Source organism: Colletotrichum lupini, chromosome 2, assembly GCF_023278565.1.
Source record: "Colletotrichum lupini chromosome 2, complete sequence".
NCBI classification, from domain to species: Eukaryota; Fungi; Ascomycota; class Sordariomycetes; order Glomerellales; family Glomerellaceae; genus Colletotrichum; species Colletotrichum lupini.
The window spans coordinates 1,946,178-1,967,584 of record NC_064675.1 but is presented as its reverse complement, the minus strand read 5'-3'; the positions used below and the strand labels follow the sequence as shown (position 1 = coordinate 1,967,584).

General features: G+C 32.6%; 2 protein-coding genes across 2 annotated transcripts; one reads left to right on the top strand and one right to left on the bottom strand.

Annotated features, from left to right (window-relative positions):
- Positions 1–1,491: 1,491 nt before the first annotated feature.
- Positions 1,492–1,644, top strand: CLUP02_02901 (uncharacterized protein; the record flags this gene model as incomplete). The annotated part of the gene is made up of 1 exon (XM_049281929.1): positions 1,492–1,644. A coding segment is annotated over one exon (153 nt), but the record flags the coding sequence as incomplete, so codon positions are not given.
- A 4,419-nt stretch (positions 1,645–6,063) lies between these two features.
- CLUP02_02900 (uncharacterized protein) lies at positions 6,064–19,012 on the bottom strand (the record flags this gene model as incomplete). Its single annotated transcript, XM_049281928.1, has 13 exons — positions 6,064–6,075; positions 15,639–15,879; positions 15,947–16,063; positions 16,127–16,267; positions 16,333–16,370; positions 16,589–16,636; positions 16,716–16,755; positions 16,938–16,949; positions 17,018–17,275; positions 17,534–17,611; positions 18,026–18,301; positions 18,368–18,478; positions 18,612–19,012. The coding sequence occupies 13 exons, from the start codon at positions 19,010–19,012 to the stop codon at positions 6,064–6,066; spliced, it is 1,773 nt and encodes a 590-aa protein (XP_049139071.1).
- Between the last annotated feature and the right edge of the window lie 2,395 nt (positions 19,013–21,407).

Genomic DNA, 21,407 nt, shown 5'->3' with positions numbered 1-21,407 from the left:
CTAATATAGAAATATAACTATATATAACAAAGTATAATAGCGCGCGAGTACCTAGGACGGTAAATATTACTTATTAAATATTAAGTAGTTACTTAGTTAAGCTCTAGTAGCTTATAAATTTCTTTTATAATTAGAAATAGATAATACTCGCTATTTTTAATATATAATTATACCTTCGAAGCTCTTATATTTAGTTCCTATTTATAATAATACTATCTTATCGTAATAGCTATTATTATAAGTTCTTATATAATAAGTAAAAACCCCCTTTAAAGCTATTCTCGTATATATATAGCCCTATAGCGCTATTAATAATAAAGAATTTCGGTTATAAACGACTAAAAGTGCGTATTATTAGTTAGGTAGTAGCTTATAAATATTATATTAAGCTTATATCGAGACACTTATATAGTTATAATAAAATTTAGATTTACTATATATTAAATACTAGCTAGATTAGTATAGCTAGTTACTAAGGTATTAAAAAGGGCTAAGGGTAATATAAATAAAGGCTATATAATATAGCTCGCTAGTTTATCCCTTCTATCCTCGTAGTACTAATAAGAACTAGCTATTTACGCTACGCTTCATAGCTTAATAAATATTAATAAATTTAAAAAGCTTTTAAAAATATCTTTAATAATAGAAATAGTATAAGTAAGGATTATAAATATAGCGGTTAGTACGAGCTCGCTTTAATAAGTAAGCGGATTTAAAAAAGCTACGAAATAAATTTAATATTAAAATCTAAATACGGTCGTAGCTATATTATACTTATATTATATAATTTTATAGTATATTTAAAAATATATAACTAAATCTAAGGGACTAACGCGGACCTAAAGGCTCAGGATAATTAATTATAATCGTTAAGCCGGTTTCTTACTAATAAACTATTAAATAAAATACCGTAGTTTTTTTAATAAGTATACCCGCCCGCTCTACTAACTTCGATTCCTAACTACTTTTAAATAATAAATAGTTATGCTTTAAGCCCGATTCTGGCTCGTAGTAGGGCTATACTTAACCTTATTAAGGGCGTTTATAAACTATCTAGGTATATCCCCTACGTTAAAAATACTAGAGCTTCTTAGAATGCTCCTTATATATATATACTACTATATTTAATAATAATAATTATATATATATATTTACGAATATAGTAGAAGGAGTTTAGAGCCCGATATAGCGAACGGAAGTAGCTATAGGCGTTACTAAGTAAGATAATACGTTTCGCTAGTCTCTCTGCCCGCGAGGAATATTTATTTAGAAAACGTAGGTATAAGTAATCGTAGTTAAGACTAGCTAGCGATAATAGCCGTACTTAAACTATAAAACTTACGTATTTATAAAATATGTAAGCCCGTAAGTAGACCCCGCGTTATTTATACTAGTATCTATTATTAGAAAATTTAATACGTAATAAATTTCTATTTATTAATTCTTAATATATTTAGATTAATAATTAAATAGCTTTATTATATATGCTATAATAGGGAGACCGAGCTTATTCTAACTAACGACTTTAAAAACGCGGGTATAATTAAGATTGGGCATAATTTATATTACTACTTTATATATATTAATATAATAGGCTATTTAAAGGCACTAGGGGCTACTAAGCTACCGAAATATACTAAGTAAGGAGCGGGTTACTGGCGTTATATATAAATCGTCGTCCGTAGCCCTAATTTAAAACGGGGTATAAAAAGGCGGTACTATTTTAAATAATTAGTTAAAGCGCGCTACTTTATAGTGCCTAATAGTAACTTAAAAAGCTTAACTTTAAAATAAATACTATTTAATTTTTAATAGCCACATCTAGGTCGCTTCGGTAATACCTTTTTTGAAAGCCTTCTTTAAGGCATATTTATATACTCATAAACCTATTTAATCGCCCCTTAATACGAGAGAGATTATATTTAAGAAATATTATTATAATACTATAGTCCCGGTATAAGGCCTACTTTTTAATAATAAAGATCTATTTAATATAGTGCTTAATAAGTACTAATAAATAATAAGGATAAGTCTTATTACTTATAATCTTACTATAACGAACCTCTTTATTTATTTTAATAAAGTACTTAATACGGTAGTAGCTATTATAAGCAGGAGGCGAGCTATATATATAAAGATATTTATTATAAAACTTATTATAGTTTTATTTTTTATAATCTAAATAAGCCTAGGTATATTAGCTATAGGGTCGGTATTACTATATATTATAAATTTATTATCTCTTATTCTAAACTATTACCGGACTACCCGTTCTATAGTTTATTTTTAACTACGCTATTAAAAAAGTTATATATATTAATATCCTATATATCCCCTAATATATTAACCTCCCTAGCGCTATTAATAATAGTATTAATAAGTACTTTTTATTTTATAACGCGTCCGTTCGTACTTTATAGGGCCGGATTATTAAATAAACGTTAGTAAAGCTATTTCTTAATACTAATATCTTTAGTTACTTATAGATTCTTATTATAATTAATTAGTAAAGTATTAGTATAACGAGCGCTATTACCGTCGTTATTATTATTTTAGGGGGCGTTTATTTCTATAGCGGCGTAAAGACTAATATTATTAATTCCCGTTACTACTTTTTTATAAATAGAGGCGTTACTTATCTTTACGTCCTATAGGGGGTAATAGTACGTTTGCGCGCGCTATGGGCCGTATTATTAATTATTATTAAGCGATTTATTTAAAATCTAAGTAAACTAGTACGGTTACGCGTTAGCGTTTACTTATTATTTTTAAGGGTAGCTTTTTACTACTATTTATAAATATATTTATATTAGGGACGTCTTAGCTTTTTAATATATAAATAGCCCCGTTTAGCTACCGATACGTTAAGTTATAATAAATAATAGCCGAAAATATATTAATAAATTTACCTAATCGAAGCGCCTTACCCTATATATTAATAATAGACTTTCGGACCTTATTTCTTACCCTTTTCTTTCGGGCTTTAACTTTAGTTTTTAATAATAAACTACTAATTATTATTGCTCTGATTTAGTATTACTTCTTGGGGAACGTTTATATTACTAAGTTTACCGAGGCTTTAGTAAAGTCTTTTTAAGATAGTAACGTAGTAGCGTTCGTATTATTAAATTAAAAACTAGTATAAAGCGGTCTTTAGATCTATTAATATTTATATTTTTACCTAGCTTAATAAGATAATTTCTTTTAGTATTATAATAGTTAAAAATAGCTTTTAAGTACTATTCTAGAACTATTACTTCGCTTTTATTCCCTATTACCCTATTTAAAGTAGTTTCTAATTTAGAGCCCGATCTAGTCCTAAGTTTAATATAAATCCGGTAGGATATGGCTTACTAAAGTTCGATCCGCCCTAGCCCTATATTAATGAATTATAAATAACCCCCCCCCCCCCCCCCCCCACTCACTCCCCCATCTCATTTTTAAATCCGCCACCCCCCCCGGCCGCCTCAGTAACGAAACCATCAATATATTCTATAATCATATAAAAATAATTATATATATAAAAATAAAATAAAAACCCCCCCCCCCCCCCCTTATAGTCTCGACTACTTATTATAGCCTAGGCCGAGCCGCCTCTAGGCTAAGAACGATACCCTATAGTACCTATATATATAATACTTAAAAACTAGTTTAAATAGTTAAGAAATAGATTTACTAAGTTCTATTAACTATTATTATATAGTACTATAAGTCTAGGGTACGTTCTATATTCTTAGAGGTTAGAATAGTATATTCTAATTATATCCTAAATATACTTAATAGCTTCGTCGTTCTAGTTATTATACTTCTTAACGGGCCCGTTTTACTATTTTTTTAATTACGCTTACTATTTCTATAACTATTCTTACTAAGCTTATTTCTAAGTCTAGTACTTTTATTAAAAATAACCTCCCTTTATTTAAATATCTTTTTACTATATACACTTTGCGTTTATAGCTTCTTTATACTATAACTATATTTTAGCTTATTATTCTCCTCTATAATATAGTTAATACTCTATATATTATTATACGTATCTTAAAAAGGAAGATTAGAAGCTTGAGATATTATTAATACGCGCAGCTTAGTTATAACGAGCTAGTATCGAATGCGAGAGCTTAGATTAACGAGGTTTAGGATTAGCGAGCTTCTAAATTAGCAAGGTTTTAAATTAGTAAGGTTTAAGATTATTAAAATAATATAATTTTATATTAGCTAGTACGGGATTCCGTAAAGGGAAGAGAATACTATACTATAATTAGGCATAATTAAATTCTTATTAATAACGACTATTTACTTCTTAGAACGGATCGAAGTTTATTATTATATACTAGTAGTTTTAGTTATTATTAAAAAGTACTCCGCGAGGGTAGTAAACGACTTAACTAGTATTTATTATAATTTAAGTATTTTAATAGGTTTTTAATAATAGTTATTATTTTAGATAATTATGCGGTATAGGTTACGCTATCCCTTAGATAGTTAAAAATAAGCTAAAATTATAAAATAGAGTATTATAAGAGTATAGAGCGATAAGTAATTATTTTTTAAAATAAGGACGTTAACTTTTAATAAAGCCGCGGTTTACGAATTATAAAATAGTTTAATTAATAAATAAGTTAATTATTTAAGCATAGCGTACGAAGCTAGTACTATGTATACTTTAGTTATCCCTAATGATACTTTATAAAGTTAACGAACTAATAAACTTTATAACTATATATTATTAATGAGCCGGTATAATAGAATAAGCGGGGCTTCCCTATATAAGTGTATTTATTTAAAACTAGGTATTAAAATATTTATAAGCCGTTTATTTCCTAAGGCTTAAACCCGGTTTTAAATAGGGAGCGAATATACTAGGGATTTTAAGCAATCTTTAGTATAAGTATTCTATTCTCTAGGTTAGGGCCGTTTATTATACTGTTAAAATAGCGTTATTATAATTATAAGAGAACGGTATATAATACTTAATATATATAATACCCTAAATATTACTATATAATACTTACTTTTTAAAGATACCTACCTCTTTAAAATATTTATATTTTAATATAGTATTAACTCTTATATTATTAACTATCCTTAGCTATATATACTAATTAGTTATTATATCTAAAAAAAATACGTTCCTAGCCCAGTCCTTAAAGAACGGATATTTTATTTTTTTTAATAAATATTTAGAAATAACTAGCCACAGCCCTATACTTTTCTCTAGTTTAATAGCTAAACTAGGGTCCTTACTAAGATTATAAAGTACTAAAAGATCTAAGCGGACCTTCGTTTACGGATTTATTTCTTTTTTTATTATTATAAGCTAATAAAGACTTTATAAAGGGCGCTTACGCCCCTACTTTAACTTAATAGTATAGTAATAGCGCAGAACCTTATTATTTATAAATCCTAGACCCCTATATAGTTAGGAAACGTCGTCGGTAATATCTTATTTATATCTTATATACGTAAATTATAAAAAAAGTAGGTTATAAGAGAGTACGAGGGGGAAAAAAAAGATATTGCTTATATTATAATACCCGACCTTATTAAATTTAATATGCTAATTAATTAGGTAAAGAAACCGGACGATTTATTTAGAGGCGGGTATATACCTAGCCTAATATTTATATAAAGACGCCGTATCTTAGTTTAATATATATAAACTAAAATACTTAAAGCTAAATACGTATTATCATTACGATCGTTAACTCGATCTTATAATTCTATCTTAGGGCGTTATTAGGGTAGTAGTAGCCTCTATTATTATAATAAAACCGTTTATTTTTTAATTCATATTATTTACCCTTTATATTATATTAGTCCCCTATACTAAGAAAATAGAATAGATCTACTTATAACTATTTACTTATTTTAAACTACTTTGCGTTTTTCTTTTTTATATTATTAGTAGCGGTATTAATTGCTATAATAGTATAATTTAGCTAATTAATAACTTATTATAAAACCCTTATTAAAGACGGGGGGCTAAATATATTAGCCTTTTATTTACTTTACGTTAGGTTAAAGTTTTTAAATAGTTATATATACTATAGTTTATACCTCGTCCTAGTTACAGTTCTGCAGAGTAGTAGAATTATTTAGACTTATTAACGCTTAGTCTACTTATAGCTTTAAGCAGTCTATTTCTTATTAGCTTTAGATTTTATAAGAAGGCCCTCTGCGCTATTATAAAGCCCGGACTACTTATATTATTAAGTTAATTTTATAATACTAAACCGGATTTTATTATATTTATTATAAATATTATAATTAGCTAAGTCGCCGAGGCTATTACTAAAAGGGAAATATAATATTAGTTTAAGTAAAAAAGATCGAGGGTATTTAAAATAACGGGCGATTATTTATAACAATAAAAAACTAGTATATAAACTATAAGTAGGTTTTATATTATTACGGTAACGCTTTTATTTTTAATATAATATAACGCGCTAGCGGTATTATACCGTAATTATACTTTAGGATATAGAGCCCGACCTCGAGCGTACCCGTTATATTCGTTACTAGTTTATTAGGACCGTTTAATTATTTAGTTACAAAAGGGAACTATACTCTAGCGTCCTAAGTAGTTATTATTAAAACGAAGTAATATATTTTACCCTTTTCCCTAGCTCGTATATTATACTAAACTATTAATAAAGTATATGTACCGTTAACTTAGAGCTAAGGTATATATAGTTAATAAACTAGCTAATAAAAAATAGCCTAAGCTTACTTAGTATTAATACGGGCCTAGCGTATTTATAGCCGCTATATAGACCCTATTTATTATTAAGCCGGCCCCGTCCTATTACGCTAAGATTAAACTACGTATATAAAAAAGCTATAATAAAAAAGTAAAAAATATCGGGGCCTAAGTTAAAAAAGCGTCCTAATATAGTTAACCTTTATAATTACTTTAGTATAGGTATAGGATAGGGCGTTAATCTCGTTAAATAACCTAAACGTTATATCCTTTTTATAATATAAGCTTATATTTATAAAATCCGTAATAGCCTATATATATCGTCGCTTTCTTATTAAGAGTAAGTATTAGTTAGTTAGTACGTACGTACGTAATATTATTACCCCTAGGCTTAATAAAAAAATAAAAATAGGTACTATACTTAGTAATACTAAGTAGGGGTAAACGGCCTTAGAGTAAAAAAATAAGGAATTAGATATCATATTACTAAATAAACTACCTCGAATAAAATAAGTAAAGTAAAGTATTTTAAGGGTTTTTAATATTTTTATTATCCTATCTCGTATTAAAAATAAAATATCTCTCCCCGTTATAAACTCCTAGCTCTAAAAATACTTAACTAAGCTAGGATAACCCTTATTATTATAAAAAATAACGTATCGTAACTAAGTAAACTATTAATAACGTATTTATAGTATCGGGGTCCCGCGTTTTTAAGCCGTTAATAAGGTAAATAGACCCGACTTAATATCAATTAGTATAAGAATAATACGCTTTTAATAAGCCCTTAGAGACGGTACTTAATAAAGAATATTATTAAATGAGTAATATACGTTTATATTATAAATTAATATAAGATAACTAGAGTAAGTAGCGCTATATTTACATTTTAAGTAAGATATATTATCTATTTATTATATAGTTTAAGTATTTACGAAGTTATTTATATAAACGCTACTTATAAATAGGAGTTATTTAGGCTTAAATTGATAGTTCTTTATAAAAAGCCTTTATTATATTATAACTAGGGGAAAATACTTTTTGTAGAATTTAAATAAAAAATAATAGAGCTAACGATAATTATAAGTAAAGCGAAGTTTTTTTATTTTTTATAGTTTATATACTCGTTTACGTTAGACTTTAGTTTTATAATAAAAACTATATTTAAACCAAGATTTTAAAATAGGGAGAGGGGGGATAAAAGGGGGAGGGGAAAGAATTAGAGAAGGAAAATATATATAATTAATATTATACTATATTTTATACTTAACTAAGACCTAAGTATAGTTAATACCCTGCTTAAGATATATCATAAAGAAACCGTTCGAGCTAGTTATTTTCCTACCTCGTCCTTAATAACGTCTTTTAAAAATAAAAGAGCTATTAATTGAATTAAGTACTAAGAAGCTATTATTATCTTATTTAAAAAACCGATAATCTTAGTAATAATAAATACTTTAAAGGCCTAGTACCCGTCGCTTATAGCCCTAATTAACGTTTTTAAAAAAGATAATAATAAACTATTTTTTTATAATTCTTTATAGTAAATAAAGATTACTACGAAAGTATATAATAAAATCGATTTATTTTATAATATAGGGTATATTATAGCGGGGCTAGCTATTTAAGTAGCGGGGTTAGTACTATTTATATAGGGCCGTTTTATAAATTAAAAAGTTTATAAAAAGCCGGTCTAGGCTATAGTTTTTAATAGCCGTTAAGTTTTATAAACTATATTAGTAATATAAAGTCGCCGTTACGAGAGAAGAACGGCTTTAGTAATAACAAGCTACTGGGGGCACGGGCCCTTAAGTAGCGGAGGAGGGTATAGTAGAGAAGGGCATTATAAATATATAAAAGCCTTTAGGAGATTTAATAATATAAAACCGGTAGATTATAGAAGTTAATTATATATATATAAAAAAGAGGTCTAGCTTGTATAAATATAAGAGGCTAGTTTAATAACGTTTATTAAAAAAGAATAGTTAGTATAAAAGTAGTTCCGAACTAAAATCTTAACGTATATACCTTTATATAGCTTCTTATAATAAAATAAAGACCTTCCCTCTTTTTAGCCCGCGAGCGACATTTTTTATTATATATAACGGAGTAAGTACTTTTATTAGCTTAGGTAAAGAGAAAAAAGTAATTATTACCCTTTAGCTATAAAAATAGTTTATTAATAGCGTTAGTTTTTAAGGATTATTAATAATATTCTTATCCTTAATACGACGCTAGACGTTACTAAGGGTTAAAAAGTATATTTAGAAGCGTATAAAGGCTATTATAAAAGTGCGTTAAGTAAAATACTTAGTATTACGTCTCTTATAAATATTACTTATACCTATACGATCTATATAATAAAATAGTAATAGGCTATATCTTTTTTATTTTACTTATATATAACGCTAATAGGGCAAGGCGGATTAATAAAATACTATAAATATATAAGCTTAGACGTAATACCCTCTACCCGCTTATTCTACCCCGCTAGTTTTTTATAATTAGACCGAACGTAGTCGAGGCCGACGATAAGTTAGGCCGTTAAACTCGCTTAATTTAGCTAATTATAGTTTAGAAGATTTCGTAAAGTAGGCTATTATAAGGATTGAGAACGGCACGGGCTAGTCGCTATAATAGGAGCTTATCGATCGGGGTTCTTAGTATCGAGTAGTAGTTAGATAGCTAGGGGTTATTATGTATATATTAATAAGTATATCGAACGAATAGGTATAAAAAGAAACCCTATATTTGTATAATAAGTATATAACCCCCTTATATAAAGTTACCCTTGCTAGCCTTATTTATATTTCTAGTTAAGTATAAGTTAGCTTACTTAAGGCGAAATAATTACCGTAACGAATATCCTAGGGCAGTCTAATACTTAGGAACCGGGGTTAACAAGGGCGACGTATAGAAGTTCCTTAACTACTATACTATTCTTACTTACGATTCTTAGTTTAGTCTTAAGCTATCGTTATAATAAATAATATATTTACTAATTCTATAGCGGCTAAGTCTTTCTTTTAATATTTTATTTATAATCTCTAAAAATATTATTATTAATTTAGATTAATAGAAAAATAGTCTAATATTATTAGTTTAGCGAGCTATTAAAAGTAAATCTTAGTATGCTATGAACTTAGTTATTAAAGTCTAGCTCCGGAGCTAGATGCCCTCTAATAGAATATTAAGCTTCGTAGTCGTTTTCGTACTTATCCCTAAATAATAAGATTACTACTATAAATAGTTCCTCGAGTCGTAGGACGGGCTAGCGACAACTTATATAATAATATAGTCACTCACTTAAATATCTTTCCCGAGCTAGGTATAAAGTCTCTTTGCGCGTCCGAAGCTATAACTAAATATATAGCGAGATATAACGTATAGGATATTTAAGCACGTAGGCCTAGATAATATAATAAAGACTTTTCCCTTACGGATAAATAGAGAGTAACATCTCAGCAGGCCTAGTTTATACCAACTACGAAGTCACCTAATAATATAATAAATTTTCTATCTCCGGACTTTTCAGAACGTCCTTATTATCCTTATTAAACCGATTCTTCTTTAATAAAGCTAACCGTAATAGTTAGTTAGCAAAGCGATTTTCTACCCTAGGTAGTCAGTATTACTAGTAGGTCTACGATGCCAAATATATATAGTTATAATAGAACATTACCAGCTATTTATTATTAACCTATTAATAAGTAAACTAGATATAGAAAATCTTTAACCTTTCCCGTTAGGTAAATTATCCGAACCCAGAATTTATTAGTCGTTAGTTTACTTATTAACTATATCTCCCTAAATCGCTTTCGACGATCGGCTAATAGCTATAAATTTTCCCCGCATCGTTAAACGCCCGCTATCTTATCTATATAAATAATCGCCCGTAGCTTTGAAAGAAGTCTTAAGCTCCCTTATTAGTTTATTAACCGGATATAAATTTATAATAACATCGCCTCTAGAGCTTTTCCCTAGAGCTTTTAAACTATGCTCTTTACCGATCTAGTCGCAGTGTCCTGGGCACTTGTGACTACATGCGTACTAGGCTTATTATAGGTAGGTTAGATTATTTAGTCCAATGTTAGAAACGCTTTAAATAACGATCTAGCTGTATTCTTTATAGCTAAGTAACCCTCTTAAGCATATTATAGGTCTATAGTATACCCGTATTACCTATTATATACTTAAGTAGTAAACTACGATCGGCCGACGGATATATTACGTTTACTCTCTCTATAAAAAGTACGGTACCGTTATATAAATCTTGTTATATTAAGTCGCAATTTTAAATCCCGACGGCTTTGTTACGATCTATTATATCGGTTCTAGCTTCCTAAAATCGCTATAGTATAAAAGATTCGTTAGAGATTTAGGTATTGGAATTAGCGTCTTTATTATAGTCGACCTAATAAAGCACGGCGTAATACGAAGGCTTTTTTCTTATGCCTTTTCTACTATTAGTTTTTAATAGAATTACGAGGAAGTTATAAGGGAGAAGGTTATAATAGTAATTAAGAGGATTAAGGGCGAGGCTACCCTCGGATCCTGCGATATACTCTATTAGTTGATGCTTATGACTTCGGATGTAATTAGCTAACTAGTATTTAGCAAATCCTTCGAGCTACTAGAATCTAGCAAGGTGCGTATACTACTAGTGTATCTATTACGTCGCTTTATTATTAGGTATTACATTCTGCAATTCATAGCCAACTAACAATAACCGTTAATAGAAAATTAAGTATATTAATACTTTTTAATCGGTCGGGATAGGGAGTTTCCTAAAGTACGAGCTTCCGTAGCTATATATAGTCTCTTACTATATTCTACTTAAGTCGCTTTGACGAATGCTTAATATAGGAAACTCAATTTATAAGTATGGTAGCCGAGCTATCGAAAACTTAAAAAGATATCGCAATAATAAGCTAAATCTCTTTATTACTACTTTAGCCGAGTGCGATTTTAAAGACAAAGCCGAACTTACTAAAAACTATATTTAAATCGAGGTGTCTAATCTAATCTTTGCTAGCGTAAATACGACGGCGAGTATTTTAACATACCTTATCTAGGCCGTCTTAAAAAGGCCAGAGCTTTAAGCTTGACTAGAAGCGGAAGTTACTATTATTAACGATATTAACCTATTTAATAATGCTTTTCTTAAGAAACTTCTTCTAGTTATAATAAAAGCTAAAGATAAGTCTAATTAAGCCGTATAGCTATCCTTACTAACGTAGTTTAATAACGAGCTAGTTTCAAAAAACGGAGTTAAAGGCTCCCTTTATATTTATAATTAAAAGTATTATTATAAGCCCCTTTAAAAAGACTATTTTAATATTATAAATAAGGCTAGTTATTAAATTAACGGCTAACTTACCCTATAGCGCCCTAATTTATTATAAACTAATAATACGCTTAATAATTATTAATAAAACTATTTTTTTAATTATTAGTTACTCGAGTCCCTTATTTAAATATAATAAGAGCGTAATTAGCCGCTAGGACCCGGGCTTAGAAGCGTCTCTCCTTACTTTTTAAATTATAATTACCTTAGCTTTATAAAAAATAAAAGGAAAGTAACCTACTTATATATAAGACTAAAATAATAGCCTAACTAGCTCTAAAATAATATCTTAATAAGCTTAAAAAATACGTATTATAATACTATTTATACTAAGGGTAGTTATTTTTATTAAAGTAGCTACCCTTATTTCTTTTTTATTAATATTATTTTATTACGTAATCGCTCGCTTTAAGATAATAAGTATATTAAACGGATTACTTAGTACGTCGTTTTTTATACTAAATTTATTAAGCAGGGCTTTTTAAAGTACTTAAGCTTTTTTATTAATATCCTCGATCGTCTAGTTATTTATAATTAGTAAGGGTACTTTAGTTAATAAGCTCGCTTTTTATTAACTTATAATTTAATAGAGGTCCCAGTTTAAAACGACTTTATTAATCTTTTTAAATTAGTACGCCCGCTTAGCCTTTTTTATAATACTTAAGAATACCTTCCGCTCTTGTTTTAAAAAAAGATATACGTCCTACTCTATTTCTTAAGCTTATTAATTATAAGTAATATAGTACGCTTTATAAGCCTTTATATATTCCTCTATTTACTAAGCCGCACTTTCCCTATCTCTTCCTTATTTCTTATTAACTACCTTAATAACTCGGGATAAGAGCTCGATAATATAACTTATTTACTTATTAAGGTTTACCGGAGTAGGTCGGCCCCTTAGATTAGGTATTATAGCTATTACCTCTTTAATTAGGTCTCTTAGCTAGGGTAGTACTAAGTTTAGTACTAACGGTAGCCGTACTTACGGGCGGTCTTTACCCTATAGTTATAGGTATTTAAGTAGTAATATAACGGTTATAATAGCCTCGTAATTAGCCCCCGGGTATAAGTATAAGCTAACTTGCGTATATATAAAAAGGACGTTAGAAAAAGCTAAGTTAAGGACATATTTATAAACTTAAGTTACTACTCCTATTTTATTAATAAAAAATAAATTATAACTATCTACTTAACTTATAATATTATCTCCCCGATTCCTATTCCTTACCCCGGGCTTTTGAAAGTAGTAATACGCGTTAAAGTTACTTATAATTAAAATTCGTTTTAAAAGTTTAAGTTTTAATAATATTTTTATTATATAGCTATAGGGGTCGCTAAGTTATTTATAAACGTTAATAATAGTTATTATTTTATTAACCGCTAGTTATAGTACGTCTTTTATATAAACGGGCCTTTATTACTCTATTTTTATCCCTATTTTTTTACGTATATAAGTTAATACTTTTAGTTTAGTACTTTTACTATTTTAAAAGTCGACTAGGATAAAGGAGTTAAAACCTAGATATATATTAAGTTATATATTACCGTCCTTTTAGCCTATTTAGGGTTTTTAAATAAGGACTATATTTATCTAAACCTCTTAGTAAAGCTATAAGAAAGCTATATACGCCGGAGTAATCTTTTTAACGTTACCCTGCGTAATGCGTAATATTTATAAGGCCGCTACTCTTAGCTTACGTTTCTAAATTGAGTTTAAAATAAGTATAAGTATTTATAATATTATAATTTAGTTTCTATACCGCTTATTAGCTCTTACTTAGTATAAGTAATACGGGACGGTTAATATAAGTATTATTAAAAGAGTCTTTAGCTTTATTTACTTCGTTTTTATTTATACTACTATTATTAATATTTCTATTATTAAAATAAATAATTAAGCTTATAAAGGGCGTTTTTATACGCGCGCGCTTAGTACCGGGCTATTAGTTTTAATTAGTAAAAGTAGGGATACCTATTACTTTATAATTACTATCAAATTAAGTAGCCTTATATAGAGTATTAAATACTTTTTAACTAGCTTTTTAAATACGAGCCTGCTCTTTTTAATTAAAAAGGGAAATAATACTATTTATAACTAAGGGCCTCGCTAAATAGTTTATATAACTAGCTTAAAAAGGGCTATAGTAGTTAATATACTAAGGCCTAGCTATATAAAGTCCCGTTTTATATAAGTTAGAAAGTTTTTTATAATTATTATAAATCGGTCGTCGTTTATAGAACTAGTTAAAGTAATAACCTTAATAGCCGGGGTCGTATTAAATAAACGTCTTACGTTTTTTAATAAGTAGAGATTTACTATTTTAGTTAAAGAGCTTAAAGGGCGTAACCTCTAATATAAATAATATAAGTTAAGATATCTCGTTTATAACTAGGTTAGGCCTAAAGCGGGACAGTTAAGTAAGGATAGGCTTCTATCTTATTTATATAAAGACCTTATTTTTAATAAGCGCGGCTAGGTCTAGGACGTCCTTATTAATATTATATAGTTTTATTAAGTATTATAGTATAACGTACGTATATTATTAAATAGGCGTTTCGACTTAGTAAGCGCCGAAGTATTCCGCTAGCTTAGCCTTATTTATAAATAGTCTTTTTTATATTTACTTATTTAGTAGCTTTAAAAAGTAACTTATACTAATATAATAAATATAAAAAAGGTCCGCTAGCCCTAGGCTAAAAGCTTTATATACGGTTTATTATATAATAAATAGTACGATTTTCCAAATAATAACTAAGCCTTTTTCTAAAATATAAATAGAAATACAGAGATCCTCCTCTAGCTATACTTATAACTAATCCTAAGTAAGAAGTAGGGCTTTTAAATAAATAGAGCTCTAGCTACTCTAAGTAACCGTAATAATATTACTTATTATTAATATAATAATAGCTACTTAACTCCGAGCTATTACTAAGGTTATTTTATAATTAATTAATTTCTTAAGAGCTTAAATAATATAACTATTAGCTTTTTTTATAATTTACTTTTTAAAACTATTAAAGCTAGTAATAACGCTATTAACGGACTATATAATAATTAAAAAAACGTCTTTTTATACCTCGTACTATTTAGCTTCTTTTATAAGGGCTATTAAAACGGACTTTATAGCGGACTTAATTAGAATAAATATTATAAAAGTTGCGGGCCTCTTAACTAAGGAAGGGGCGTCGTTAATAACGTTAAGCTAGCTTTTTATTAAGCTAGGCCGAGTTAGCTAAGCCTTAATATTATAATATTACTTAGCTCTTAAAATAGGGTTTAGCTTTAGAGGTGTTCTAAAGCTTAGTTCGGGGTCGGCCGTATTAGTTAATATTAATTTAGTACTTAGCGGCGGTTATAAAACTATTATAAATACGGGCTTTAATAAGGAGAGGTAAAGAGTTTTTGGTTATTAATACTTTAGTAATAGGCTTACGCACGCACTAATAGCAGATGCTAAGAAAAATTAGGTAAGAGGGAAGTTTACTTTCCTCGTTAAGTTGATTAGCAAGTGCGTGGATCGAAGTCTGCCCTCTACGATTATCTCGTTTAATGGCTGCAATATGATTGTAGAGATCCTGTTGGGTTGTTACAGAGCTTGTGGTTTGTCGTATGTATGTCCGGATATCCCTCGGCGCGACGCCAGCATTTGATAGACCGGCTACTTTCGCAAAATCCTCGTCTGTCAGCTTGCGGTGTGTTGGATGAGCAGACGGATGCTGGCTTGGGGGATGATTATGAGAAGAAACCCGTTTGTCGGGCCGGTGTCTCAAGCTGCATGTGCTTTTATCCAAGGATTCTTTAGTAAGCACAGAAAACTGATAACCGGTTCCCCTGGTGGTGATTCGTCTCTGGCGCGCTATTGCTTTCCTTGGGGGATGACACGACCGACCGCACGAACATGTAATTGTCCGCCGTGCACTTTTGACAGATCTTCAGTATAGTCAGCAGTAGCATGATGTATGGGGATGAGTCTGGTTGTATTTGCTCAGAGTGATCTGCTGGGACTGCAGTAGATCTATATAAACGAGTGGCATCTATCCCTTGTAGAGCAATCCTGGCCCGACTCCCATTCGACTACGTCCCATTGTCAAACGACACGAACGAAGCAGTCCCCAGGCCGGCACTTCTATGTTCGCTCCTGTCTGCCGACCCAACCCAAGTCCTCGTGCCATGTTCGATCGCGGAGCACTGCGTTCCCATAACGAGCTCAGTCGCCTGACTTAAACAGCTCTGCTGCTATCGTAGCCGATTTTCCTGTCAAAAGAGGACTTACAGGGAACATACATAACCCCCATGGTCAAGAACCATCCCAGGCCCAGGGCCTACGTCACAACGCTGAGAACAATGGAGAACCTGGTAGCGTCGCCATCATAAAGTAGTGAATTCCCGTAGCCTCAAGGCGTAGATATACCGCGCGATCGAATAGCACGTTAACAAGAGTATCTGCAAGATAAGGCAGCCTCCGTCAATATACTCAAGAGCGGCGACTTGAGCACTGAGAAGTGAGTGGCCTAAGAAATTTCCTGGAACCTTCACGTACAAGCTCGAACGCTGGATTATTCATGGTATAAAACACGGTTATGTCAATCTATGCATCAAGATCTCTAAACCAGAATTTTTCCCCGTTTGTCATCTGTCAGGTGAAGGCAGTTGTGGCCTTTTCGCACAATCTCTCCGTAGCATTCTTCCGCCAACAGCGGGGAGCCTCTCGGGGAGAAAGGTAGTACCTAGTACTATACCATTAATTATTGGGTGATACTTTTGTTTCGATTCGGCCCATTTTCGTCGTCAAGATTTATATCTATATAACGCTTATTATAATTAATTCCCGCTTGAGTGATCTATAGTCTAACCCGCCGCGTTCTTATGTTCGTGGAATTAAGTGTGACCGTTGAATCTGCCTGCCGTGTGGTCGCATGATCCCGTGACTCTTTTGTCCGGTGGTTCCGGACAGGTTGGTTATTCTCACTGTGGCTTGGGTCTGCTTTGCTTCATGACCCCTCTCTGTCTAACTGCTGCTTGATAGGTTACATCGTCGTGGAAAATGGCTTTGTAGATCGATCGAAGAAGAAACAAACTCGTGACTTCCTTCTTCTTTACGGGTGGATAATGGTCGAGGATCTCAACGAGATTCGGGCGGTCCATCGAATACGCTTCAGAATCAAGCCATGGGCGCACATGCATCTTCGCTGTGGTAACATTGGTTGTAAAAGCGCTGTAGGTTTGTCTTTTTGGCACATGTCGGTGTTCGGAGAATGCTTGGGCAATTTAATTAATGATGGTCTCGTCTGCAACGAAATCGTAATCCTGATCCTGCGAAGACCGGACCAATGCCATTGCCTGCTTTGCTATCTCCCGATGAGGAGAAAGCGCTTTGAGAGAACGAATTTCATCATTGTCAAAGCCCAGTTCAATGGCCATATTCGCAAATTATGGTAAGAGGCTAGGGTCGGTACGAATCGAGTGAAATTCCCTCATCGTGAACAGCCATAGACGCCTCATGGCAAGTTGAAACTGAGCCTCAAGGTTATCGAATTCATCCGGGGCGGGTGTGCTGACCGTGCTGGCAGGGACGGTGGGTTGAAGCTCTGAAGAAGCATCCTCCGAACAGTCGGGCACCTTCTCATCATATTATTGTTGTTGTTGTTGTTGTTGTTGTTGTTGTTTTTAACGCCGTGGCGGAAGGGCCGGAGCCCTTACCGCAGACCTCCCGAAGGATATATGGCGTGGAGAGCCGTAGCCCTATAACTATTGCTAGATACAGTTCAAATCGTCCTCCAAATCAAGCTCAAAGGCCACTACGCGGTCAAGCTATCTTAGGGTGCCGCTGGCTTGCCCTAGACAGTGCCAACTATTTTAACAGCGATTCGCCGAAGAATATGTCCAGAGAGGGTAATGCCGCCGAAGCGGGAACCCTCGTACACGATTAATTCGCACATGACCATTCCTGCCCCAGTACTAAGATGACGACGTGTACGCGCCGCACGTCCACTTTTTCTTGGTCAGAGGGTGTGGATGTGAGAAAACCCTGGCGAGAGCCCGGAAAGGGTCCTGGGCCTCGCATTGGACTCTGCCCTGCCGGTCCCACGGGTAGTTAAAGCAGTTGTCGGCGGCTGAAATCGAACCAGCGACCTCTGGTCTCCAGAGGCCTTGCCAGGTGTACGCCAATACACCACGCCGGCAGTCTACAAGAGTACTGCTTGAAGGTTGCTCCTCAATGAGGGACGTAGTAAACGCGAGGAGAAGCAGGACGCTAGGAGAATTCTTGGAATTTAGATGACAAGGCTATGAAAGCGATAACATGTTATGTGATGGATACTATCGGCCTGTAGTGCTCCACATCACATATCCTTCGGGAGGTCCACAGTATGAACGAGCTAGCAATGTCTCGGTCCAGGTCGTCATGGCGTTGAATACAACAAAGACTACCCTTGTGTGTCTTAAGCCCGGCCGTCGCGTAAAGATCTGATGTCTTGTAAAGCAATTAGCGACAATCAACATATCAAAGTATTATGGATGCCATCTTCTTGATGAGCACGTTTGAGAATGAACACGTACACTACTTGCAAGCTATCGAATTGCCCCATCCTTGAGCAGGAAGAGAGTGGTCATAGGTGATTGTGACAGAGCGTTCGGCACCGCTCAATTCGTTGGCGCAGTTGGCCGCAGTGATTTGATTGGATGCAATTCCATGCCAAAAGCAAGTTCTTATGCCATCGGCATATACCAAGCAACACATCGAATGCGCGTCGACAATTTGCTTGCCAATACTTTGTCGAGCAGGCGGAGACACCGGAATTCGCATCAATAGGCACTTTTGATCGTCTGGACCGGAGAACCAGTACGAAGTTTGCGCCCTACCAGCATGAAGTTGCACGTGGTATACTTGGCCAGCCGTCACTTGCTCGGCGGCAAAGCCAAGGAGAGCGGCGGCGGTGAGCGAATTGAGAATACTGAAATGCATGGCGAAGGTAAAGAAGATGTTTGAGATTATGGGAACTTCGACTGCGTCATGAACCTCTCCGAGCCCTGGTTTTATAAGAAAGGCCGAAGCGAGAAAATGCATGCACTGTAGACAATTCAATTGGGCGACGTAATTTGTATAATTTCCTCAGTCCGTTATAGTTAGATTGCAATATCAAATACTTCGTTAGCGGAAACCCTTTGATTCTTTTCAGCACCAACGAGTTTAGCTCCTTGCACTCGCCGCCTCTCAGCGACCATCACTTTATCTCAGTCTTTTGGGTTTGAAATCTCGCCGTCAGAGGGTTGGAATGGGTTTGACTGGGCCAGGGCTAGGCTGTGGGTAGCTTGGTATAAGCTTTGAATACGATACAATCAACGACGTTTGTTTTTTTTGGTTTTGGTTTTTTGTTTTTCAATTTTTAATTTTTTTTCATGCGTCAGGGTACTGCAACCCAAACAACGGGGAAAATCATTAGCAGGCTCGGATAGGACCTTGGCTGGATGACATTGAAAGCCTAGCCTGACACAAACACACAAAGTTTATTGCGCCCCTGCTACGCTTACCAGGGCGCTTATACTAGCCCGTTTTGACGGAGATGCAGGACCGGATACTAATTTCGTTACTGGCTTAGGCCGTTAGAAAGCGGGAATTAAGCCATTCGGGTTCTATTCAAAGTCGTAGTCCCTCAAGTGATAAATGACAGTATAATTAAATGCGGAGACAGAGCTATTTAATCAATGAACCCCATTTCGCCAAACTACTATACTTGACACCAGCTACTCCCTTCTATCAAGAATCAAGAGCCTGGGAATGGCGCTTGCAATCGTTTGATTTATGTATAGCAACATCTTACTCAAGGTGACCCATCCCCTTGCCCTTCCGCCGCTGCTATTGGGTATGAATAACGTTACCAATGGTTTTGCGTACGAAGGGGAAGATAAGAATGCTGCGGCTGCTACGTACAGAACGGGTAGGGTGAAGTAAGCCCGCATAATAGATGCCTAGTGTTTCGAGCGTCAGCCGCTATAAACATACCCATGATCGCACATAGCAAAGATTGCTATTGGGAACGGGATATTATCTATCTCTATAAGATTGTTAGATATGCCAATTTTCATTTTAGATACTAGCTTATACTATACGGTGCGCAGCTAAAAACAAAAAAAGAGTCGGCGTGGCTTATAATTTAATTTAATTTAATTTGGCTTCTAATTTAATATATATATATATATATATAGTTCATACCGCCCCGGCTAAGCTATTTAGGGCTTAGATAATTATTTATATAATCTCTACCTTCGTTTATATCCTTGCCTCTTAGAAGCCTATAAGCCCACTATTTATCCCTATATATATTACTTTTAAAACTCTTTACTAATATTACAGTTACTCATGGTATTAGTAATAGGCTACTTTAAAGTTATCTCTTAAAGTATTTAGTATCCTATCGTTAATAATTAAAGCTAGCCCTACTATTAATAATACGAGGGTACGTAGGGGTTATTATTAGTTAGTATATTAATATAAGTAATATATAATCTCGCTACTAATTAATCTATATATTTAGCCTCTGCGTACTCGTAATAAACTTAATCGTCTTTTTAATAACGTTTTTATATAGTAACTAATTATTAAGGTCGGACGCGCTCTTTCCTCTAAGAAAGTATAATAAGTTTTCTTTTTATAACTCCGTTTATTAAAGTATCTAGGTTCGTTATGCCGTTTATTATATATAATAAAAGAAAAAATACTTTACTAATTTTATTATATACCCGTAGGCGTATTATACTAAGGAAGTTACTCCGATTTAGTATAAGTATTAGTTTAGTCTTATTATACCGGTGCGCAATTACGCTAAAATATTAACTTCTTTTTAAAATAGTTTATTATATAGCTCGTACGTATACTTTCTTAGTAACGTAATATCGATCTTTTTTAAATATGCTCTTACGTTATTAAATAAAGCTCCGTACTTTTATTATACGCTTCATAAAGCGATTCTAAGTACCGTTAAGTAGGCTTTAGTTAGTTATTTCTTTAGTATTTTATTTAGTCTCGTACTATTTTTTATTACTACTTTAGCTACTTACGCTAGGTCTAGCTCTATAGCTAATAAGAACTAAAAGAGCGTGAACTTATTACTTTATTTTTATAAAGCTTATATACTAAAGTATAGTTATCGGACCTCTCGTTAACTTAACTATTACTAGGGGTTGCGTATTACTAATATAGCCGCTTTACTATTAGTAAATACGTAAATAGCCCGGTACTTAAGTTTTTAGGGTAAAGATATGACTACTTTTACTAACGCCGCTAGCTTTATTATATACGGGTTTAGCTCCGTTTTTAAGCTAACTATACGCAAAGCCTTAATAACTTTATAACCCTTTTT